This window comes from Crocodylus porosus, unplaced genomic scaffold, assembly GCF_001723895.1.
Source record: "Crocodylus porosus isolate Cpor-Errol unplaced genomic scaffold, CroPor_comp1, whole genome shotgun sequence".
In the NCBI taxonomy this organism is placed as follows: domain Eukaryota; kingdom Metazoa; phylum Chordata; order Crocodylia; family Crocodylidae; genus Crocodylus; species Crocodylus porosus.
Genome location: NW_017728936.1, coordinates 10,626,645 through 10,651,561, shown reverse-complemented (window position 1 = coordinate 10,651,561; position 24,917 = coordinate 10,626,645). Strand labels below are relative to the sequence as shown.

General features: G+C 43.8%; 1 protein-coding gene across 1 annotated transcript in view; it reads right to left on the bottom strand.

The window, feature by feature from the left end:
• LOC109317944 overlaps positions 1–24,917 on the bottom strand; it is a 42,017-nt gene that overhangs the window by 803 nt on the left and 16,297 nt on the right. The window contains exons 17-41 of the mRNA XM_019546911.1: positions 24,343–24,741; positions 23,655–23,825; positions 22,954–23,111; positions 22,227–22,367; positions 20,899–21,037; positions 20,075–20,265; positions 19,353–19,478; positions 17,697–17,895; positions 15,025–15,184; positions 14,615–14,747; positions 13,902–14,168; positions 12,214–12,354; positions 11,086–11,334; positions 10,554–10,754; positions 9,715–9,882; positions 8,929–9,072; positions 8,449–8,625; positions 7,591–7,804; positions 6,651–6,725; positions 5,770–5,889; positions 4,739–4,890; positions 3,926–4,012; positions 2,993–3,139; positions 1,831–2,028; positions 173–303 (exon numbers count right to left, since the gene is read on the bottom strand). Of these exons, the coding sequence (XP_019402456.1) occupies positions 173–303; positions 1,831–2,028; positions 2,993–3,139; positions 3,926–4,012; positions 4,739–4,890; positions 5,770–5,889; positions 6,651–6,725; positions 7,591–7,804; positions 8,449–8,625; positions 8,929–9,072; positions 9,715–9,882; positions 10,554–10,754; positions 11,086–11,334; positions 12,214–12,354; positions 13,902–14,168; positions 14,615–14,747; positions 15,025–15,184; positions 17,697–17,895; positions 19,353–19,478; positions 20,075–20,265; positions 20,899–21,037; positions 22,227–22,367; positions 22,954–23,111; positions 23,655–23,825; positions 24,343–24,741 (4,288 nt within the window). The remainder of the gene's footprint in view (positions 1–172; positions 304–1,830; positions 2,029–2,992; positions 3,140–3,925; positions 4,013–4,738; positions 4,891–5,769; positions 5,890–6,650; positions 6,726–7,590; positions 7,805–8,448; positions 8,626–8,928; positions 9,073–9,714; positions 9,883–10,553; positions 10,755–11,085; positions 11,335–12,213; positions 12,355–13,901; positions 14,169–14,614; positions 14,748–15,024; positions 15,185–17,696; positions 17,896–19,352; positions 19,479–20,074; positions 20,266–20,898; positions 21,038–22,226; positions 22,368–22,953; positions 23,112–23,654; positions 23,826–24,342; positions 24,742–24,917) is intronic.

The following is a 24,917-nucleotide window of genomic DNA, read 5'->3' as shown; positions in this document are numbered from 1 at the left end:
GTTGTGCCTTTTTTTTATTCCAACATGTCTTTGACCATCTGATTATGCTGCCAGGCTCCACATTGGAAACCGGGACCAAAGGAAGGGCCTGGAAATGTACTTGTTTCATATCAGAGATTATTTTGATGCTTATTTTACATACCACTTAATACCTCCAGGCAATAATTCTCACCTTGTCCTCCCAGAAGAGCTCTTTTCTTTGCAGTCAGCTGAGATGGGGAGGAAACATCCCTTTTTCTTTTCGGACAGTGTATTCTTCAGCAAGTCCTCAAGATTTGCATGGAGCAAGAGGTTCCTCTTACACTGTGTGACCAGAGAGCACAGGTAAAAAAAGGAGGACACAGGTCATCTTTGGCTTTAAAAACCTAGCCTCTGCCTCGAATGTGTTTCCAAAAACCTCACTTTCTCCAATGCCCTGGTATGATTTGTGTGGGACTAGAGATTTCCTCCCAGCTCAAAGTATTTCCCAGTTAAGAGAGTCAGCGTTTGAAGACGTTTGATCAGAACTTATACTGAAAACGATGGCCCTCTCTTTGTAGCTGTGCCACGTACCTCATGCTAAAGAAACATCTCTAAATGACGTTCCTCTAGGTTACCGGTGTTGTCAAGATGGCAAGCAAGCAGACAACGCGTATTATTGTTCCGCTTACCCAAACAGGAGAGCCCCGGCAGGTGCGTCAGTGAGGCTCCATTGATCAAGCCTGCTGGGGATCTGCCCCTTGGTGCTTTTAATAAGCATATATCCCTGTCAAGGAAGTCAAGAGCACTCAACTGCCTCCCCAGCTGAAGACTCGCCCCTTCGCTCTGTGGAGCGGATGTTTTGGCTGAGAGACTATCAGGAGGGGTCAGTCCTGCAACCTACCTCTTGGCAGGGCAAGCGAAAGGCAGCTGCTGAGGTTAGAGGCTTAGCTGCTTTACAGCCTATTTAATGTTAAATTACACAGCCAGAGTACTACTGTGTCATAGAGGTGTAGGTTGTAGCATCAAAATACTGTGTCATAGACACTTGTTAAACTATGAGTGCAGCAGAGATTTGCCCACCTTGGTGGTGGTGCTGCTGCTTCAGTTCTGGAGCTCAGCATGGGAAGAGACCTTCTGCATCCTTGGGTCCAGCCCCTGCTCTTGCAAACCCTGCATCATGCAACCCCATTCCTATAACCATTCACTTCCATCTTAAAAGCCCTGGCCCACCCACCACTACTTCTAGTGAAAGCCTGTTCGATCCCCTTACTTCTCTGGGGGATGGGTTAGAAGCTGCATTCTCAGTCCCAGCCTCAATTTATTCACGGTCCTGTTTAAGCCAGCATGGTCCTGGAGCAAATTTGCTTTTCTCCCTGTGCTTTACTGGTGCTTGCCCTTCCAAGATATTTGTAGAGAGCAATCATGTCCCTTCTCAAACTTCATTTTGCTCTTCTGAACACATTGAGATCTTCTAGGCTCATCTTCTAGACAGCTCTGCTCATCATCCTGGTAGCCCTTTCATGTATTTGTTTCAGTTTGTCAGTGGGTTAAATAAACCTACTGTGCAGACTGGATAATCATTTAGTTCCAATATTGCCCACACAAACCCTAGCCAGTCCTGTGATGAGTGGGCTTTTAGCTGTACTGCCTAAGCACACTAATTGGGACAAAATCCACCTGTGGGCAGTAAGCCAGCAGCAGCCTACTGCCATGTCTACATCCCACCTATGAGGCAGAGCACTTGCACTGGTCTTGTGCACAAGGCTGACCTAACAGATGGGGGAAATGGGAGTGCAGAATCCATTGTATGGAGCAATAAGATGGATAGGGGCATTCAAATGCACCAGGGTTCATCCACCTTCTAGTTACCTCCTCAGAGGTCTCAGTCTCTGTGGATGATTCCACTTTTGCATCAAAAAGCTGAGAGAGAAGATTTATGTTCCCTTCCATGAGTGGTTCTCCCTTCAGCAGAATCTCACTTATCCTCTCAGAGGATTTATTGTCCTGCAGAAGTGCTGACATCTGGAGTCTGAGAGAGAAGGTTTCACTGAGACAGGCCTTTAGTGCCTAGGAATGGAGATAATTCATTTAAAAAACTTGAAAGCATTTATTTAAAGCTAACTCTTTAATAAAGGCAATAGCTAATTAGAAGGGAGAGTGAATGGGCAGCGAGTTAGAACGATTGCTTTTCAGCTCTGGAAGCCCAGATTCATGTCACAGAAGAAATGGGTCTATTGGCCTGGAGGTATTCTCTTGGGAGAAGGGTACAGATCCCACATGAACCAGGTTGCATGGGTTAATATGATTCTGCTGCTCTGAGGAGGCCAAGACCAGGACAGCAGGCTAGCTACCAGCAGCATGGGCAGCAGAGCTCTGTGCATGTCTGCAAGTCCTCCCCTGTTATGAGCACCATTGAACACGAACAGCCATCTGCCAGCAGTGCAAGACTGAGGAGACATACCCGTGACCCAGTGGGTAAGGGGAGCATCTCCAGAGACCCAAGAGTCACAGAGCTGTTCAACTATCTGGAGAAAAAAAAATATTAATTTACTATGCTCCTCCAAGCACAGATCTTTAAATATGCTTCCCCAACAACTTTATACTCCTCTAGAGTGGGCAATAGATTGCTAGAACAGGCCTGTCCTTTCTTTCTTCTTTCCACACCCTACAGTCCAGCTGCAAAAGAGTGTAGCAAGTATTTCTATATCAGCTTTGTTCATCGACAGGAGATTATGCACCCATTGCTCTGGACCTTCAGGCTGTTTTCCAACAGGCTGGCAACAGTCAGCATGAAGCGGTGTTCTTTCACTGCGTGACCGGTGTCCTGATGACACACTTGCCACCCTGCTAGGTTATCAGTGTCGAGTCATGTGAAAACAATAAGCGGTTTGCATTAATGGGCAAGCATCTTATCCCACCTCCCCTCTTGCTGCTTATTAATTACAAGCAAAGGCAGGAGGTGCCAAGAAGGTAAATCTCTGTGCAGAACAAGTCAACTTCATGCAGCTGGATACCCAGGGTGTTTTGATACCTGATAAAACAATCTCAGAAAGGCTGGGCTGGAGTCCTGGCTGAGGTCCGCGGCAGCGATGTGAGCCAGACAATGCACCAGCAGAAGGAGGAAGCTGCCCACAGAGCCCAGACACTCTCTTAAAACAAATAATTTCTTCTCGAAATTCTGAGAAGGAAAGGAAAAGAGTCCAGAGCAGGTAGAGATAACAAGGCAGCACTAACCCAGGTGCAATGTGTTGCTTTTATGGACACTGGGTAAATTCTGCTTAGAGTCCCTGGGGTACGTGCCTATGCCCAAGTGCAAAAAATTGTGGTTTTGGAAGGTTTTATTCAGGACATAGTAATGTGCAACCTTACTATTTTTCCCCGCTCGTGAAAAAGCCCATTTTTGGATTCATTTGCAGAGTGCAAAGGCTACATTTCTGGCACTCTGCGCTTGTATGAAATATTCTCTCTTCTTTCTCATGTATCCCAAATGTTACAATGCTACACAGCTTCCTCTCTTGCTATGGTGCTATAGAAATAAACACCCCTGGATCACCTAGTGTGCTTACTCCCCTGACTTGAAAGGAGGCCACTCAGAGTAAGGCACCACTCCGTGTGAGCAACAGCATTGGAATTTGGACCTAAAAGATTTCTTTGGAAACAGGGAGCCACTGATTTTACTACCCCTCAGACTTTCAGTAGGTCCCATCTACGTCACAGCTTGAAAATATCCATCAGATTTATGGCCAGAACTCTCTGGGCTATGTTAATAATCTCTGGCAGAACAGAGATTGCTCTTTCACAGTGACATTTATTGTTCCTTTGCTTAACAGTCTTTTCCTAGAAGGGAGTGCATGCACCATGTCTTTATAAATATGAAATCTCTTTCCATTTCACTCCTTAATCCAAAAAAAATCAATAAATAGGAGAATATTGAGGAGGTTGCCTCAAGTCTTAAATGACATACCTGGTAAAAGAAGGAGTTTCGGAAAGCGTTGCCCACAGCATTACTGCGAGGTATGCTGGTGGCAATGCAGAGGTTAATTTCCGGAGCCTACAGGGAAAAAAAATAGCTTCTATGAATTTTTTTACATGCTTTAAATCTGCAAAGTAAGACATATTAATGGAATATAAATGTATTTAAATGACAGCTTTGATTTGCAGGGGAAACACAGAGCCAACAAATACCACATGACAATGGAGAGTGTTTAAAAAGTCCCCAGCAGATCACAGGGGTTCATCCTGCTAGCCTTCTAATTGCATAAATGAAAGCACACTTCAGCCCAGGGGCCCTGGTGGTTGCTGCTCTTTTGGTATTATAATTTATTGATTGAGTTACAGGAGCCCCCAGAGGCCTCTACCTACAGCCAGGCTTCAATGTGCTAAGTGCTGAACAGACGGAGTGTAAAAGACTCCCCGCATCAAAGTTTAAAAAGCAGGCAGATCAAGGTGGTGTTATTATTGCCACTTTGCAGCTGAACTGAGGCACAGGAAGAGCGAGTGACTTGTTTAAGGTCATGCCGAGAGGCCGAGGCAGGAGACAAAATGAATTCATATCTTGAGAAATACCATCTGGACATCTAATCCAAGACGATTCTCCCATGCTGCTCTAGATGAAGCTGTTCCAGTGTCATCTTTCACTCACTCTCTAGTCTTTCTTCACCCACAGCTGGGAAGTTTTCTGCAGCCTGTTGCATTTTATCGGTGCTTTTCTATAAATGTCTACTTCCTTATGAGAGTGGATGTAGTTTCCAATAGGATATTAGTGTTTTAAACTTACATTGATGTGAAGTTGTAGAAACTGTAGGATGGAGATGCCATACTGGTATATGACAAACTCTCTTGCAGAAAGGGCTTCAGGATGAACTGGTTTAAGTTCCCCTTTATGAGTCATCAGAACGTCTGATATGTCCCGGAAAGAACTTCCTGTGCCTACAAAAGTCAGCAGCATTTCAACAGACGGGTTGACTTCATTTTACTTCTGAGTTAGTACAAGTACAAATTGACTTCTATTATAAAATACTAAGAGATGAGAAGACTGGGTAAGATGCATTTAATTGCAGAGACTTATACGTGAGAACTAACCGCTTCCTGGCCTATTTCTTGGCTGCTCAGTAGAGAAACAAAAAAACACCCAGTTATCTGGTCTTTTAATTACGGTTATATTTGCCCAGTCAAATTATGCTGCAAAGTGCATTTGTGCTTTTTTAATCCCATGCAATGAACTTCTTTTGTATCAGTTACAGAGAAACCAGGATCATTTCTAAGAGGCACAGAAACAAGAGGACTGCACATGTGGTCCATTATAAAGAAAAGAAGAGCGCTAGATCTGTGTTAGGCCTTGTGTTAGTTAAAACACAACCAGACTTAACCATGTTAGTCAGAAAAATATGTACGAAACCTCTCATCATGGTTATAAACCTCACAGGGTAGCAGGAACAAGACCACCCTGATGTACCATGCTTTCCTTTCAAAGAACTCAAAGTGCCGAACAATTTTACAGATGACAAGCAAAACCTCATCCCACCAGTGAGATGGGCATTATTGCACAGGTGCACTGACAGGTTAAAGTGGCTTGCTCAAGGCATCACAGCAAGTCAGTGGCAAAGGCATGTATTCTGCTGACTCTGTTCTCTTTCCCCAACTACTTTTGCTATTAGATGCTACACCCTCCATAGAGGAAAATACCTCCAGGACACCTCAACAGTTAATTAAATAGCATCCACATCTGAGACCTGATAGAGTATTTCCAGTCTTACAGTGAAGTGTCCTGAAAAGTTGCCTCAAAATCAGAGGGGAAGAAAAGCTTACCTTTCTCCTGCTGGCTTTCCAGCAGCCCTGCTGCCTTTGCATGAGTTTGGAGCCGGTCATTCACATCTCTCAAGAGTGTGAGGAGCGGAGAGGTATTTAGGCATTTGCTCTTATTCCTGTCTACACAAAAGAATAGAAAAATGTAACGGTCTGAAATAACTGTCCCTGACAGGGTTTGCATAAGGCAAATGGGAAGCATGCATCTTAAAAGGAAAGTCATTTTCACGTGTAATTAGGATTTTCAAACAGCCCTTTTCGTTGTTTAGTTACTGTAATTTTGCACAAAGACATTTTAAAATTACCAAGAGGAGTATTTTCTTCTCCCCAATACTGCGGATAACACCTAACCCACTGGACTTTCTATTTTGCATCTGTCTCATCTATTATTCAAACTTCTTTGTTCAAAAACAAAAATTGAAAGAATAAATTGGATCAAATGAAAACTTTTTCTCCTTGCTCCTGTGTGGAGTACTTGGAAATTACAACAAGCAGCCATAGGCAACTCTTAATTAGAAGTAGTGTTTGCAAATGATGCATTTGTTAGTGATGAGAAAAGAAGAAATTTCATTAAAAAAATTTAAATCCATAAAATGTGATTGCCTAAGAGGCTGCTAAATTCTGCACCCTGGCATAGCCAGTGGGAGTTTTGCTCAGTTAAAGAAATCAACATTTAACTGTGTGCATTTCTGGCATTGTTCAAAGCACAGCTACTATTTCATGTGGTCTGCACTGCAGCAACTGCACAGGTAGTGAAGCCTCCGACAAGGGACAGAATGATGCAGCAGATAGAGCTGTCTGGGAAGGAAGCCTCTGCAAGGGGACATTTCATGGAGATCCACGGACAGAAAAGTGGTCAGCTGTTATTAGCTTAAAAGCCTTACCACACCGGAACTGAGGATTCAGAAGGATAATCCTTGAGGCCATCACCTTTTCAGTCTGCTTCAGTATTTTGATACCTGTGTGAGGTCAATATACACATTAGATAAGTTCTCAGCAAAGAGTTGTAGAAATGCTCATACGCTATTCCCACAATCCTTCTCTTATTCTACAATCTCACTCATTTTTTACTATGTATGGTACATAATATTTACATCCTAGATTCTGCATCTAAATCTCGCTGGGTGCATCTCCATGTGCACAGTAATTTAAGTTACTACGCAGTAACTGAAAATTACTGTGCAGCATGGGTGTGCATCTACATACGCGTGCCTGTAGTGCCCAGTAACTACGGCGACTTATGCCGATTTGGGCATAAATTTGCTACCTCCCTGATGCAGATAACAAATTTACACCTGAGTAGTTACTGCGCAGTAAGACATGTGTAGATGCCTTAGTGTACAGTAACCCTGTGTGAGTGCACTGATTTGGGACTAGCTTTACTCCCAAGTCAGTCCACACACAGCATTTACTGCACTGTGACTCCTGCACATGTAGGCACTGGCGTAAAAACTGCTCACTGCACTGTAATTTACTGCACAATAAATTACTGTGCAGTAAATGCATGTCTAGACATGTCTAGTAATGCAGATTCCACTAGTTTCTTTTGGAGGCAGAACAATGATCATCTTCAGGGTGTAAAAGACCTGATGTCTCTTTTGATCTAAATTTTGTTCAGTTTCTAATTTCTGGAAATGCCCAGGCTTTTTCCTGTTATGCTTTATTGAAAGAGAGAAACTGGCATTTCTTCAGATGATCATATAACACCTCCCTCGGTCTGCACTGTAATTGTGATCTGATTTTTCCGAACGGTGCCCCAGGAGTCATATCCACTCAACAAGGACTAATAGCTCCACTAAGATTCCCACTGCAGATCAGACTTACTCTCTGCAAAGAGCGCTAAAACCTGGTCACATGCTTGGCTAGGTTTCTCTTGGGTGTGTGAGGAGGTGGATGAAGATGAAGAAGGGTATTTTTCTTGTTGTTTCCCTTCTTTCTCATTCTTCTTCTGCTCTGGCCTCATTCTCAGCTTCTCCAAGTCCTGGTGGAAAGGCTTTTCCAAGAGGGCCGTGGTGTCATTGTGTTCTTCCACCAGTTTCTATCAAGGATCAGGAATAAGACATGAAAGCTGGTAAGGTGGGATCTGTGGGTAACACCGCCTGTCACTGCACAACACTACCCTCTACTCACTGCCCTGGCATAAGGCTCTTCAACTCTGTCCCCTTTATCCTCTCATGGATGTAGCACAGGGATGGGCAATTGTTTTGGGCAGAGGACCTCTTAATGAGTTTTGGCAAGCCATCGATGGCCGCATGACAGTCAGCCCAGGGCAGATTAATATTAATTTTCTAAATTTTTTAGGGGCCCTGCGGGCTGGATAGAATGGCCTGGTGGGCCACATCTGGCCTTTGGGCTGCATTTTGTCCACCCCTGATGTAGCATGTCGCAGTTGCCATTGACACGTATCATATTTGAGCAACCCTCCTCTATGGGGCTGAATTTCATATTTAACATAGAGGCAGTTGCCAACTATAGGATGATATGAGCAAGGACATAACCTTGGGATTGGTGAAAGACTGTACACTTGCCCTGAGTATGGGCAAACAAAAGCAATGTACAATAAGAGGAACAGAAGAAGATGGTGATGATGATGATGATGATATCTAAGAGCTCCCTTTACAGACTTTCCATTGTATATGTGTCATCATGCTGCAAAATATACATTTTGGGACCAGGCCCTACATGCACCATCCAGCTCTTTAGGTCTCCACGCTCCAGCTGATCCTGCAGCTTTGCTCCTTCATCTGATATTTGCCATCTGTGAGATTCTTCCAGCTCCAGCTGCTTCTCTTGGAAAATCTCCCAGACCTCTTCCCCTTTTCCTCTTTTATTTTCTGCTTCCAGGGTGGGTTTTTTAATCTACAGGGTAGAAAAGTTTGTGTCATTTGCCTTCTTTTAGAATCGTGGGGTTTGGAGAGATCTCTGGGGTTGTCTAGTTCAACCTCCTGCACAAAAACCTAAACCACCGCTGTCATCTGCTCATCCAGCATCTTCTTGGAAGCCCCCAATGAAGGAGGCTCTGCAACTTCCCAGAGCAACTTGTTCCACCGCCCTTCTGTTCTGCACAAGTCATTTGTTGCTTACAGAACAGTGCACGGTCGGACCGGCACATAGTGCAATAAATGCAGTTTGAAATCATATGGGATGTGCTGTTTTTTCTACCTGCGCTGGATGAAGGAGGCTTGGGGTGTTTTCCGTAGCTCTTCTATTGCCCATGGTTATTTTCACCTGTTCTGTCAATCTCCTTATTGTCTGCTCTCTGAATTCCCGCAGTCCATCAGTTGCTGTGTTAGCGTAATCCACAGCCTGTAGAATATACACAAGGAAGGATTAGAAAACTTAGAAAAGCAGGTATTGTTCACAGAAAGAAAGGTTTGTGGGCAAGCAAAGAGTTATGATGCAATAACAGTAGTAACACTAAATTGCGCAGACAGCAGCTTTCATCTGAGGAGGCCAAGGCCTCTGCAAAAACATTAAAGCTTTGCATAGTCTCCCCGGGGTCGGTAAGTGCTACAGTGCAACTCCACGGGTGTATTCAGTGAGGCACGGAGGAGCGAGATGGTCACACAGGAGTGAGGTTTTAAGTGCACACGTAGGAGGCAAAACTGGGCACAGAACCCAGGAACCCCCAGTGTCCTGGTGAACACACTCCCCCATCAGTTTTTTGGTTATTAGACGATGCCCCTTCAATCAAACATGACATTGGTCTGTTGAGACTGTCCAAAACATTCTTTTTCAGAGAATATCCAAGTCAGGGCTCAGTATAAAAGTGTACAATGACAGATTGATACAACTATGCTCATTTTGTACAGTCTGTAGCAAAAGTATTGAAAATATTATTCTGACCTTTGCACGGTTTGTTAAGGAAAGAGGCTGAGAGCAAGGAGGTTACATGCAGCGCTCGAGAGTGGGTACCATCATCGTTAGATAATTCTTTTTCAATCTCACCTTGTCCAAAGAATGGTCTTTCAGGCCATGGGCTACTTCTCTAACTTGTTTCTCTCTCAGCTGCAACAATTTGGCAGCTTGTTTCAGCTCCAGGACTGATGATCTGTGCTCCATGTGATCTTTCATGAGATGCAAAATACTCTTAAGATCATCATCGAGCAATGGCTCCTGAAACACAAAAGGTCCACGGGTCACATAATACAGCAATGCAACACTAATAGGAGCAGAAAAGCTTTTTTGTTTTCTTGGTTATTTTGCTCTCTGGAACGCTGCTTCTCAGGAAAGTACAGAAGAGTCATCCAGGGCAGAAGGGGTTATGTACCGGTAATAATGCGCATAGCTCTTCTTATCTGTAGATCCCAAAATGATTTTCAAATGATTTAATGGGCATTAGCCCTAAGCATATCCATTGAGGGGGGCAAGGTTTACAGAGTATGTGCACTGCAGCTACATCACTCAGTGCAGGAAACAGGATCTCAAATGCAGAAATCAAGTCACACTCACTTATCCCTATCCTTGTGGTTTCTCACTTAAGAAGCAGGCCTTCCCAAATGATCCACATATTTACTTCTAACTTTGAAGGCCTCAGTTACTGGCTGCCCAGCTGCAGAAGCCTACCTGGGGATTTCTTAAAAGAGCCTGAATTAAATCTATATTAATATAGTAAGAAAATAGCAAAGGAATGAGGTACCCAGTTCCTGGTGAGGCTCCTTTGAAAATCCCAACCTTTGAGGCCAGCTTTTTGATTCCCAGCTCCAGGTGAAGCCAGTGAGAGCTATGGCCCGTAGCATAAATACGGCAGGGTAAGCGGTACCATCCCCAAAGCAAACAAGCTTTACCTCTATGGCCAGCTCCTCCAGATGCCCATCTTCACTCTGCGTTCTCTCATTCATTGTTTGGAGCCTGAAGCAGTCTTGTAACGTTATTACTGTTTGCCGCAGGTGCCTCTGAGACAGGATAAAATATACCAGGTGCTCAACATGGTTTCTTAACTCCTGTCTTTCAGCTTCGTGGATCACTTGCATTTCTTTGGCCTGCAGCTAGGAAGAAAATATTGCCATGCCTTTTTAGGGTCAGTCCCCTACAGAAAAATGACAGCTTGGAAATATTCAAGGTCTACCAGCAAGGTTTGAATGAAAGAAATCAAAGAGCTGTCTTGGAGAACCATGGGAACTATGCAGCTAAGAGGCCTGCAGAGGATACTCTTGCTGAAGTTGGAGTCCTGCTGGAGGTGGCTAAGCCTCGCTGTTGATAACACATGATTGAAATGTTTGGGGGCTACAAATCATATTGTTGTATGTTATATGTGCCTGTCTCTCCTGTGTAGTTCCAGAAGCAAAGGGGAGAGGACTGATGCTGTGGCTACTGTACCTTGTCTTCTGTTTGCATCTGAAGCTCCATTTGGAATTGTTTCCGCAGATGCCTCAGTTTACCCTCTGACTCTTCCTTTAATCCAGTGAGCAAATCCCCCTCTTGGTGGTGCTTTTGGAGAAAAGTCACGGCTTTTGTGACTTGCTGCTTCTCCACAGCCTGGGCTACCTCCTGAGCGACTGCTTCTCCTGTAGCTCTGTACTCCAACTGGTTTAGGATCCTTGACACACCCTCTGGGCAGGCCTTTCTCTTATGTGAGACAGCACAAGGATGGAGATAAATGCGTGTGACTTCTGCATTTGAGATTCTGCAGTGAACATAACCCCGTGCACCCCCGCCATGTAGCAGCAGTGAACATAACCCCGTACGTGCCCCGCTTAGGGCTAATGATCCTGCACTCTATCCTCTGCTTGATCAAACAGGATCAGGGCGCAGAATTTATCTGGGGAGCTTGTGCTTTCAGGCAAAATGGATAAGCCTACTCCTAAATATGCAATAAGCCTACAAGTAAGTGACAGTATGGTAGGAAACTGGGATTAGGATGAGGTTTGCATATTGCCTGGCAAACCAGGGGTCAAAACTTGTCCTAGACTACCGGTAGCTTTAGAATTAGTCCAGATCTCTGCTGCAGCCTAGGGGAGTGACACCAATACATTCAACATGTGGTGCCACACTGGAATCCAGCGTACAATTACCCCAGTGAAAAATCAGGGGTAGAACTGCACTGGTGAAAGTCATATTGGTGTACAAATGGTGTCCACAGCCTCTACCCCTGTAGCAGTTTGAAGACAAGCTATTAGATGGGATTCCCATTACCTAGTAGTGAGGCGCAGTAATAGCAGCCTGCCACCTACTATTCTAAAGTAAGCTGTTCTCTATCTGCTGTGGAGCCCAGGTTACAAAAGTGGATGTACAAAAGTGATGCAACTTGCACTGGTGTACGTGTGTCATGTGTTCACACCTTCAGTAAGAGGCAGTTTCTCAATGCCTCTTTCCCTTCTGTACAATAGGGATAAAAACACTTCTCACTCCCCTGCCCTCTTCTGTCTTGTCTGTTTATATCATCAGTTCTCAGGCAGGCATTAACTTCACCTGGGAAATAGTGAGATGAAGAAAGGCTCAAAGTACCTGGAGATCATTGTAGAGATCTAGCACTCTATACAGACAAACTTGTTTCATAGCTTCTAGCTTTACTATTTTGACTGCTGAAGCTTGTAATATTTGAGTTGTTGAGTCTGGAAATAACTTTTCTTCTAATGAATAGGCTGTCTGTGGAGTAAAAGAGAGAAAAAAACATACAGGAGAAACTCATTCTATACCTACATAATCCAGTGGGTAGCATTTACACCACTCTACGAGCACAATGCACATTATTTCCACTAGTTGCTGCCTAAACCATCTGTGTTGCTTTCTTTACAGAAAGGACAATATTGCTTTTTAAGAGCGATGTGTCCTCACAAAGGTTGTCAGGCATCAGCACGATATGCTTGCAGAAATTAAATGGCAAAACCTAAGTTGCCAAACTTCCTAGACATGCTTGTTAAGTTGGGAAAAATCTATTACATTTTACTGTAAAATGCAGTGCAATTAAAGAGCAGTGTCATGGCCACTGGCAAAGCAACTCTTCCTATCCTCTCCTTCTCTATTCAAAGTTTTAATAGCTAGGACTGTGGCAAAAAATAGTGTGTGTGTGTGTGTGTGTGTGTGTGTGTGTGTGTGTACACACATACGTGCAACAGGAAGGAATATACCAATAAATCTTGCAAGACACAAGTATTTTAAAATGTTATGTCTAAATGGCAGGTGTGTTTCCTCTATATTCCCTTGTATCATGCTCATTTAAAATTAAAAAATTCTCTGAAAGGCTGCTTAATTCCATACTTTAGCAGTAACAGAAGTGACCTGACATTTAGAGGTATTGAGTGCTCAGCATCTTCCACTGAAATACCTCCAGAAAGGGGGCTATTTATCTGAGTGTCAATGTACAAGCTTTTGAGCCTAGATTTAGATGTCCCTTTTTTAAAATCTTGGTTTGTGTAGGATTTCTGCTTTTGGCAGGGTTCCCTTCTTGGCTAAAATTCTTATCGCTACTGGGATTCCTATATATTGTCTTGATGACAATCTTTTTACACTTTACCCCAATTTTTTACTCTGAATGAAAATAGTTTTCTAGGGTTGTCTATCTGAAGAACCATACTATTGGCATTGTTTTTTTAAAAATACAAATACCATTTACATGTGGATAGTAATGTGCTCCTCATAGCTACATTTTTAGCTATGCATCAAGGGATTTCTTTTGTGATCAGAAACAAAGTGATTGCGCTTAGCGTTTGTTCACCAGAGCGCCCCAAGGGATGACGAGGTCGAACGGTCACAAACTCCTGCGAGACCGTTTCAGGCTGGACATAAGGAAGAATGTCTTTACTGTCCGAGCCCCCAAGGTCTGGAACAGCCTGCCAGCGGAGGTGGTTCAAGCACCTACACTGAACACCTTCAAGAGTAAATTGGATGCTTATCTTGCTGGGATCCTGTGACCCCAGCTGACTTCCTGCCCTTTGGGCGGGGGCTGGACTCTCGAGGTCCCTTCCAGCCCTGATGTCTATGAAATCTATGAAATCTATGAAAATAGAGGGGGGCTGAACCCGATGATCTGTGAGGTCTCTTCCAGCCCCTAACAATCTATGAATCTATGAGGCTGAGGTTTCCATTGATGCTTTTGAGACATGCAGTCAAGTCCATCGTCCTTTTTTATGGAGGAAAACATAGGTCAGAAAAGCAATAGGCGTGCAAGTGTAAAGGAGGCTCCTTGAACTTACTTCTTGTTCTTTAGTGACGTCTGATCTGATGTGGGAATCAGAAATTTGTGACCCAGGATCAAGCAATGAGAAGTAAGGTGGAATTTCTTCTAGGAAATGCAAGGTGTTTTTGGGTGTTCCTAGATCCAGACTGAGTCCTGAATTCTCGATGTCTTCCCAGTGCTTCTGGCGCAGGGTTTGTTCAGCCTCCTGGTGGTATTCAGCCAGGTCTTGCAGAAGGGTGTCCCGTTTCCTGCCCATCTCCATCTCTTTATTGCTTTTCATATCCTGAAACCAGACACATTTCTGCTTCAGCCGCTAACATTTGGATGTCAGTAACATTAAAAACAATCAGAAATGCTAAGTGCAAGATTTGGGGAAAATGGAGCAGAAAGGTTAGGCCTCTGTGTCCATAGATAGGCTCTTAAATAAGCAGCCTGATGGACAGTACTACCAGGCAGACAGTAGCTCTGACTGAAACTAGGTAAGTAGCAAAATAGAGAAACAAGAACCAAATTTTCAGTACCCGGTTTTTGTTAGCTTTTGCATTGGGCTTTGCAATGTTAGAACTTCAGGATCCCTCATGTTTTGGAAAGAAAATCTGTTTTGCTTCAGCTGCCTGTGTTATATCATTGGAGGGAAATGAGATGAAACCAGTTCAAAAAGGAAATAAGAAAATCCCCCTTTCCCACTTTCTGACTGAGAACTGCAGGCTGAGGCAGCACTGCTCGTACCCGGCTTTCTTTATGCTCTTCCTTTTCCAGAGCTTTGGATGATTCATAAAAGGAGCAGATTGTGTTTATTTCTTCTGTCATTAAGGACAGCTCCAGGTGCACCAACTCACTGGCATGTTTCTCCAAGAAAAACCTGCCAAGACAACAGTAATAAATTAGAATAAATTAGGAGGGACTTGAAGTGATCGTGAATTGATGTAAGCCTTTACCTTGACATACACACATGGGTACACATTCATGGAGCATACATGCTCCAGGACGGCTACACGTCATCTACCAACGGGATGAAAGGCAGCAACTGTCCCTGGAACCAGCACGTAACACTCGAGGACAAAAACCAAATGTCTTTCTTCAAAGGAAACTGCAGGGAGTATTTAGGGGAAAAAAGGGGGAGAAACCACATTCCTCACCTTGTCTGGACTTCTTGCTGTATGTGTGGGATCCTCGATGGTGATGAAGAGGGCCGGAGAGGTGAAACCAGGGTAGATGGAGTGACTTCGGGACCGGTGCGAGCCAGGAATGCCTCCGAATGAGCTGTTGAGGCCTTTAAAGTGCTCTGTGAACAATAGCCTTCAGGAAGAAGCAGAGAGCAGGAGGCCTTAACATCCATTCCTGATCCTTTGCTCCTTTCAGGGCTGTCAAGCTCCCGTCCACAGTTCTTTGCACGAACTACTTAAAAAACTCTAATGCACCTCTATCTAGCTTTCAACTCAGCAGTGCGCTGTGATGCATCTGGCAATGTTTCAGGACACAAGGAAAGCAGAGGACCCATCTGGACATGTTCACCTGCCTGCATACATCAGTCACCCCCCTGTAAACCTGTGACGCAGCTGCATGTCTCTTTGTCATTACATCTGGAAAGCTGGGAGACCTGCATGTAACAATTCTTGACGTGTACTCTGTCTACTAAGAGAGAAAATCCTGTTCATCCCATTTGCCTTTATGAAGCTATAAATAAATACGTTTCTGCAGCAGATAAAGCTTAACATACTGCTCTCAGTATTCAATTCAAGGATTTTTCAACCCAATCAGCACTCAATACAAAGATCTTTCAACCCAATTTCAGTGCAGCAATGGCAATCCAAATACACAAGATTAACCGTGGCTTGAGAAAGGCACGGAAGGCTCCACCCAGTTGGGTCTGAAACGCAGACAGATAAATAAGAGCAGTTACGGTGGCAGAACCTGAGATTATTTAAAGGGAGGTCCAGATCTGAGATTATTTAAAGGGAATAAAATTTGTGAGGCCTTGGCTCCCTACTTTGAATCGCCTTCACATTTCTAAGCGCCCTGTCCTACTGAGTCAAATCAAACAGAAAGAAGAGACGGTTAAAGTGCACCCTGTCTGCTTTTACCCTGCAAACATCAGAAAACTGCTTTTCCCTATTTGTGCTGGAAATAGTCAAGCAATAGCAGCTGAAATACTGTTACAGGAAAGGGAATCAATATTAGCTCCTGAGGGAAAAGGAATGACCATTTAATGCTATGTGTATTAATTATTATAATGCAGTCTTGGTAATTAAATAATCACTAATTATTTCTAAAGTGCTGACATATCTTCAAACTTCTTGGGTTACCTCCAAAGTTAACTAAAACGTTCAGTGTGTTCCAAAAAGACCGACACGTGACAAAAAAGTGGAAGTAAGTGGCTGCGTTGCAGAGCTGCCACCAGTTAGCATGGGATTCACTTCGGTTCTGAAGTTCATGCTTAAACTGGGCAAGAAATCCCTTGCCCAGGAGGACCTTCCATCACCAATCCTCCTGTGAAATATGAAACATCCGAACTAGGAAGAAACAGCATTCAACATCCTGCTTGCCATCAGACACCTTTCAGGTAAATAGACTGCTCCAACTTTTATCCAAGCCTAATGAAAAATGAACTTCTCCAGCCAGGAGACCCTCCAACTTTCCTGTGAAATGGGAATTTTCATTTCTACCTGGGAGAAATGTTACCGTCTTTGCATTCTCCTATGCCTGAGGAAGGGTGCGTGTGCCTAAAAATGTGCAAATAAAAAATTTTTTTTTTTGCAACTGTGTAGTTGATCTAATAAAAGATATTGCCTCTAGCACACTGACTCCTTAAAGTGCAGCATGCGATGCTCACACTCATCTCCCATTGAGTTCAATAGGACTGAAGCACAGGTTGCTCTGGGGCCCTAATCCATCCTCCATTTCTAAAACAGCAACTTTCCAGCAAATGAATGGCACTGCACTGCGTCTGCTGGCATCACGGATAGTGCTTGCAAAAGGAGAGCTCTGAAACACTAAGCCTGATCTTACTGTTAATAATCTCAGTGGCAATTTTAACCAGTAGGAATTTAAAACTAAAATAGTCTTATTACCGTTCTGGGGGGGAAAAAAGTAGGAAAACAAATCTTAAATTTTTAATTTGACTCTTTTATGCTGAGAGACTCAAAAGGAAAGTGTATTATGAGAGAAAGCAAGAATTAAGGCAAAAAGAAGCCATTAAACTGCTTTGGGAATTTCACCATTTTTTTCTCTCTGGGTTTGCAGAGACGCATTCCACACTGAGTGAATATTTGCCTCCTGAAATGCATCCAACATTTAGACAGCTTCTGCATTTCAGCTCTGTTTGCCAATAAAGAGCAGTTAGATCTTTTATGTAACTAAGAGTCTGGTTACATCACGATTTACTATGTGAAGGCTCACAGGAGGGAAAGTAAAAGTGCTGCTATTGATTTTTAGGTTTGTTCCATGCTTCCTGCTGCCAAACTGAGACTAAGCTCCCCGTTCTGCAGCCACTTCTGATTAGCCAGCAGAATTAATAGAAGTGGAGCCAACCATAGCGCAACTAATGCAGGCCCATGAGAGGTACATATTTCATCATTTCTCAGGATTAAAACCATCTTGTTAGGCAGAAAGACCTGGCATAGTACAGGTCACCAAGCTGGCTTCATTTCACATGTGTAAAAAGTACCACTGCCTCCAATGCAACTCCTAACGCATACCAAGGGCTCATTTTGTGCATCTTTGTGCTGCTTCCATTTGTAACATTTTGGGATCTAATTGTACCAGCAACCATTTTAAAGGACTCGGAATAAAATAAATTGATCGGTTGTACCTTTATCTGACCCCAGACCCAGCATCTCAGGAGACATAGGACTCCTTTTGCTTTCTCCCAAGGTCTGAATCAGAGACTTCAGCAGAGGAATCAGCTTTCGATGGCTAACTTCGCTTGTGCCATGGGAGACACCTGCAAAACTGTAAAATCTGGTCCCCGGGTAGCTCTCAAAACACTGTGGTGTCCCAGAGAGACGAGCCTGAAATAGCACAAATCAGGTAAAAGCAAACACCAATACTTGTAGCTCATTATATGCATTATTAGTACTACTGGCTGTACTTCCATGCAAAGCCTTCATTGCCAATTTACAGCTACTGCATGTGGATCTGCAGCTCTGAGCTTGCCTCATGGCAGTTTGTAGGCCTTTGGGTGGTAATGCAGCTCCAAACTCTTTAAATTATTCTCACTCTCTAAAGCTGGTGTAAAAGTTTTAAGAAAAACAATTTAACTTTTATTACATGTGTTTAATGGCATCCGTTTATATGGCATCCATTTGCAAGAACCAAGCACATGATAAAATACAGTCTATTGCATGCACTACAATATATAATGGCCTCATTTCATTTAAAGTAACAAGTTGGAAGCGAGCCACAGATGCAGGCGAGAGGCTCCTAAGGAGTGAGAAGCAGCAGTGAGGTGAAGAGTAGGGGAAGTTTCAAAAGAACTGGCACCACGAAGGAACTTGGAAGCAAGGGAAAGGGAAAGGGAAGGTGTTTTCAAATTCCCACTGCTCCGATTATTCCAGTGATCAGACTTCCGACGAAATGTCACATAAAATGGGATAGGGAAACTAGTTGTTCCGAAGAGTGGGAGCCCGACTCCAGATCTAACTTCAACAGGATTTGGATCAGGTTCTAAAAAGACACAGGTCTTGTTGAAAACACTGTCTCACCCACATGGGTGAGACTGCTGAAAGTCAGTTAGATCTGAGCTCTTTGCTCACTCAGGATTGAAGATCCTCAATCACTACTGAAGATCCTATCCTGAAACTATGAAAGAAAACAGTACAGGCAAGTGGTGGAAATAGTTTGCTGTTTCCTCTGCTTTCAGCAGGCACACTAAAACTTCATAGAAGGCAGGGGCCTTACAGCACTAAAATACAGATCCAGTATGACACACTGCAGATAGCACTGACAGTGCTGCTATAATACCACATTTTTATTTATGTGTTTATTTATAATACTATATTTTTTATTTTAATTTTTATTTAATTTACAAGATTAACAGTCTTTAATAGAGGACATTTTATTTATTTATAGCAGCAATATATAATTTATATGAATATTAATATATATGTTCACATATATATTTAGGCATATCACTATATATCTATATCTATATTTGTGTGTGTGTATACATATCTATAGATATATCTATATATATCGATATAGATACACACACACACACATATATATGTATACATGTACGTATACATATGCATATATGTATTTCATTTATATATAATGTATATATATTTCAGATATGTTTTGCAATTCTCAAATAGGGTGATTTAATTTGCAGTTATCTGGCTCTTGGATATTCTCATTTCTTGCGAACTGCCCACCACGGCTGTTGGAAAATGCAGAATGGGATGGCTTTTCATTTGTCATTCATCTCATTTATCACTTGTCTCTGATCTCCGGGTGAACCCAGTACCTTTGCCTGCTGGGCCTGGATGTTCAACAGCTCCCTGAGATACTCCAGCCTGCTGTATGCAAACTCCACGCTGCCCTGTTGTTTCTTTATATGCTCCTGAAATTCAGCAAGGAGATGGACTGTTGCCTAGAGGGAACGGGTAGGAAATATTATCGAATGAGCAGACTGGCTGCATGAATCCTGCCTTCCCTTGTCTTTGTGAGCAATCACCAGGAAGACTGGCTCTAATGTGGGTGTGACACCACGCAATTAAGTGCATCACTTCTTGGCCTCCCATTACTATACAGATCACAACAACTGCAAGTGCTTTGGAGAGCGGGAAAGATAAATAAGGGATCTACAGAGGAAGACTGAAGGGAATAACTGTGACAGTTATGCAGAGCAGTGAGTGGGGACATAGCAATGATTTGCCAGGATCTAATTGCTGGGGACAGCAAGATGGCTTGGCTGGGGAGCACAAATGAGAGTAACAGGGTAAAATTAAAAGGCAAGATGCCTGATAGGCACTGGGCTAAGGTCCAGCCCACAGGCTTTGAGAACTGCCTTCCTCCATGAGGCCTGGACTGGGTCAAGGACACAAGGAAGCTTCACCTCTAAAGACATGTGACACTTGGTTGAAAGAAACCCTTGAATGTCTAGTTAGGGAATGATCTTGCTATGGTGTTGGGGAGATGGCCTGAAGAATGTGGCTATACATACTAAACCCAACCCAGCGTCATCACCTTCCTGGGTCTGAGGCTCCTCGCTGTCTCTGCATTCGGGTTTTTGCTCCTCTGCTGTTCTTTTTCCTTCAGCTGAATTTGCACCCGGCTTTCTGCCAGCTGCATCTTTTTAATAAACTCCATCAGTTTTTCCAGCATCTTTCTGATCACCAGCAGAAGCTTCGCTTCTTGTTCTCTCTCATCTCTGTTAACTGCAGATACCAAATATTAGCAATTGGCAACTCTCAGGTATGGGTCTAATGGGAACTTAGAAAGCAGGTATGAATGAGTCAGCGTAGGAGGAGAACTAAACAATTTCTTAGATGGATGGAAAGCAATAAGTTAAGTATCTGAACAGGGATTTTTCATCCTTAGTTTTGATGATTCTGGGATATGGTGGAGAAAAAATGAGACTCTTTCTCCCATTTTTTTTCCACTTTCAGTTCGTCAGGCAGCCCTAGAGAATCCACTGCATGGTCTGAATTCTACAAAACCACAATGCAGTAAAAAAAACCCTGATATCTATAAACGCATCGCAGGCTGCAAAATGGTCACAGCAGAGCAGCGTGGCATTCATTAGGCAATTAGGAGGCTCCTGCAGGAATTTGCAGGGGATCTTGACATTTCAATATCAGTGCAATGGCACTTTTCAGGTCTGCAGTGACATTTCTCAGCTTGAGGTGAAGTTTTCCCCTGCCTGGAGAGCTAACATGAGGCTTACGCATCACTGAAATCCCACTTTCCCTCCCTCCCCCTGTTTTGAGCGCTTAAGTAGAAGCTGAGGTTTGCATGAGGGTGCATGGCACACAATATGTACAACATCGCCAGTCTCTGTCTCTTCCCACCTTTCAATTGCAAAGATAGCTCCAGGCCCAGTAAGCTGCTCAAGTCCCGAGCAGTTCTTCTCTGAGCTTCCTGCAGAGAGGATTCCTCTAGGAAATGGCACATTTCCTCAACGTCCTTTAACTTCTCCTTGTATCTGATCTAAAAGAAACAGGAAAAAGATGTAACCATAATGTTACAGGCTCACCAGATGTTCTTTTGCCATTGATATAATATCCCGTGGCACCAGGTTCAAATATGAGGGCTGTATTATAAAAAGAAGCCTTTTCTGTTTGCTTCCTTTTTCTCACTACTCTAGCTGCCAGAGCCCAGCTGGACAGAGGGGTTATGCTCTTTCCTAACCTTTTCCTTCTCCTTCTTCCTCCTCTTAATCTCTTATTGATTGCAGATACAATAATTGACCCAAGGCATACAATCATAGTTGGTAGTCTTTCTACTGACTTCACTATGCTTTGGAAAAGGCTCACCCTGGAGGTTTCTCTGCTGGAGAGGTTTCTCACCCTGGAGAGTATAGTTATTCAAAAAAACAGACCAAAATCATGGACTCATCTGTACCAGGAATTTTGGCACAAGTGTAATTGCACTAATGAAGTGGATTGCAAACTCTGAATGTCTGGGGTGTGCTGGCATAAAAAGGGACAGCTTGGTAATTATGGCAGAGCTGCATCGGCCCGTCTACCTTGTGAAGCCGCATCTCCAGCATAGATGAGCCCTGGCAAAGGAACGTGGCAAATGTGCTCATTCAAGAGAGAAGGTACTATATTTCTATACATCAGCTTGGACATTCAGTGCACTGTGCCCCCACTACAGAAAGGATGTGGACAAATTGGAGAGAGTCCAGTGGAGAGTAATTAAAATGTTTAGGGGGTTGGGGCGCACGATTTTTGAGGGAAGGCTGAAGGAATTGGGCTTATTTAGTCTGTGGAAGAGAAGACCTGGGGGGCATTGATAGCAGCCTTCAACTACTTGAAGGGTGGTTACAAGAAGGATGGAGCCGGACTGTTCTCAGTGGTGGTAGATGATAGAACAAGGAGCAATGGGCTCAAGTCGCAGTAAGGGAAATGTAGGTTAGATATTAGGAAAAACCTTTTCATAAGGAGGGTAGTAAAGCACTGGAACAGGCTGCGGACTCTCCATCCTTGGAGGTTTTGAAGGCCTGGCTAGACAATACCCTGTCTGGGATGATGTAGTTGGGGCTGGTCCTGCTTTGAGCAGGAGGCTGGACTAGATGTGACCTCCTGAGCTCTCTTCCAACACTAATTGTCTATGATTCTGTGACTCGAAGAGGGGAAAATGCTTTCTGAAGAAAGAGCTGCAAAAGCCACTGCACCTTTTTGACCTTCCCTTCGTCTACGGCATCAAGGATGTCGAGAAATACAAAGTTCAGCTCTTTCTGAAGATATTCTTCCTTCTCTCTCTGGCAGTGCCAATAGTTTTGCCTGGAATTTATCTCATTTTCCAGGAGATTCAGCTGAAAAATACCACAAGCAATAGTTTTCTGAGAGCAAACACTTTTCCCATGATTTCTACAAATAAATGCTTACATAGCTCTACAGAGATGAATGATTTGCAATGGGAAATTGCCACAGAATTCTACTTTCTGACACTGAAAGCTAGGAACAGCCAACACCTGCTTTACAGGTCTCCTATGCTGCTGCCCGCAGATGCCAAATCCCACAAAATAAACCCAAGTGGATTCTCAGATGCATCTGGCCACCAAACCCTTTTCAAAAAGGTGATTAATATAGCAGCACTCCCCTCCCAGCACCTCCCAAATTCCAGCGATCCTGGATTCACGACTGTATCAGCTTCAGTTCTAAACAGCATTATATTCTGGAAGTTTACCACATTACTCATGTGCATAGCACAGACACCATATGAATCTGTTTATACTCTGGCAGGCACAAACATATCTATTGACAGAAAAAAAAATACTTATGGCCTATCTAGCTGAGCCTCTGAAGCAAGAAGAACAATTTCCTGCAGTTTGAAAGCACTAGCAAGCAACTGTTGTCAAAACTGTAAAACAACTGCAGTTTTCTGGGCTTCTTAATTACCAGATCTGGGTCTGCTGCTCCTCTTGGTAAAGCTCCCAATGACTGAACTATAGGAACTACCGTGTTTGTCCAAGGGTTGGTTCGAGCACCTATAACCGGGCCAGGCTCCCCTGTGACAGGATCTATTGTTCTGGCACCGATGGTGATGGGGACAAGACCTGCAGGCAGGCAAAATAGTGGAACAAAATACTTAAGGCTCAGGGGATGAGTAGCATGAGCCATTCAGCTTTTTGTGCATCAAGCTTATGGAGGAGTTTTATTAAAGTGTAACAGGAAATGACAATAATCTTGACTATCCTGCTTGAAAAGAAAACACATCTCCACACAGCAAAGGCAATATATACCCTGTTGGGACTATTTTTTCTAGTGATCTCCTCTGGCCAATGCAAGAACCAGCTCTTGAGCAGCTAAGACAACCCCCACTGGGTCACTAATCTGGACTTCAGAAGTATTAAAAATGCTCCCCAAGTACAGGGATGTAGACATACGTGGGCAAACTGTTTCCATAGGTTAAAAGGGTCTCACTCCAGTCTCCCCTAACTCTCCCCAGTAACCTGAAGCTGCCTTTGACTTTGCATGAGGATGTCACTTTACTCTTTGTCAATGCATTTTATCAATTCTCACAATGAAAGAGATGCCAACGATAGCACAGTCACTGCCTCGCCTGGCTTTGTGTTGTATGGACCAGTTTTCGGCTCTACCTTTTCCATCGGCATCTTCCATCGTTCCTGCCAGCGGGATTGGGAGCCCGGTGCTCCAGGCAGGTTCTATTCCCAAGATAGGCACCATCAAACCTGAGCCACCAGGGTCTGGGATTTTCACTCCAAACACAGCTGGGATCCACATCTCTGTGCCAGGATATTTGATCATCCCTAATACATTTGGAAAAAGAGAGAAGAAATAAATATGCACTCTTAAACCAGACAGAGGCTGAAGGATGCAGTTCAGATCCTGTCAGTTTGGTTATCAGATCCAAATGACACCTGGAAGATGTTCACCAAGTGTCTCCCATCCCACCATCAACCTCGTGTGACACAAAGTGACCATGCAACTTCAAGCCAGAGCCTCTGAGGAGATGGGTATCATGCCATTGATTTAAGTGGAGTGTCATCCATTTACCCCAACAGAGACTTTACCTCTAGGTCACTGCAAGGCGAAGATTACTTTCGCTGTAGTTCAACATTTTTCAGTGGAAAAAGATGTTATGAGCTACCCAGGGAAGTTGCAGGAATTGCCTTCATTTGAGGTGTTCAGGAGGGGGCTGGGCATGGACGTGGGATGGTTCAGAAGCAGCAGTTCCTGCACCTCTGAGGGGAGCTGGGCTAGGTGACCCTCCCGGCTCCTTCCAACCGTACCATACCCCAATGGGTTTTGTGCAGAAAAACATACCCAATTTGCCACCATTGCTTTTGAGGCTCGAAGCTATGTCTCGTTGTGTCTGCAGACTTTGCAGCCAGTGCATGTCATGATGGAGCCTGATGGATAATGTCTTCTTCATGTCTTCTATGGCAGCCTTCAGGACTCTCTGCCTGTCCACAGTGACAGACAAATCCTCACAAATTGAATCCCGGTACTGCCGCAAGGTTTTAACCACGTGCATCTGGGCTACAAGCATGCTGGCTTCCAGCAGGCCCTTGTATCCTCCGGCGTGAGGCAGCACTTTATCTTGCTGAAGGAAAGCACCATGCACGCATGCAGGCTTCCCACTCAGAGGCTCAGAGAAGGAGTCCCCAAGAAGAATCGGGCTCCCTGAGGGTCCCATCAGCCCCCCCACTGGGATTACATCTCCTGTAGCCAAGGGGTAAAGAAAGGAAAATCAGAACATCCTCCACCCTGGTGCTGTTCCTCTGAAATTCAATTCAATCTACTTCGATGGGAATAAGATCAGTGAGCACTTAAAATGTATCATAACACTGACTGGAATCGGTCTTGGTTTACAAGGTCTTATCATCTGAATATATTTT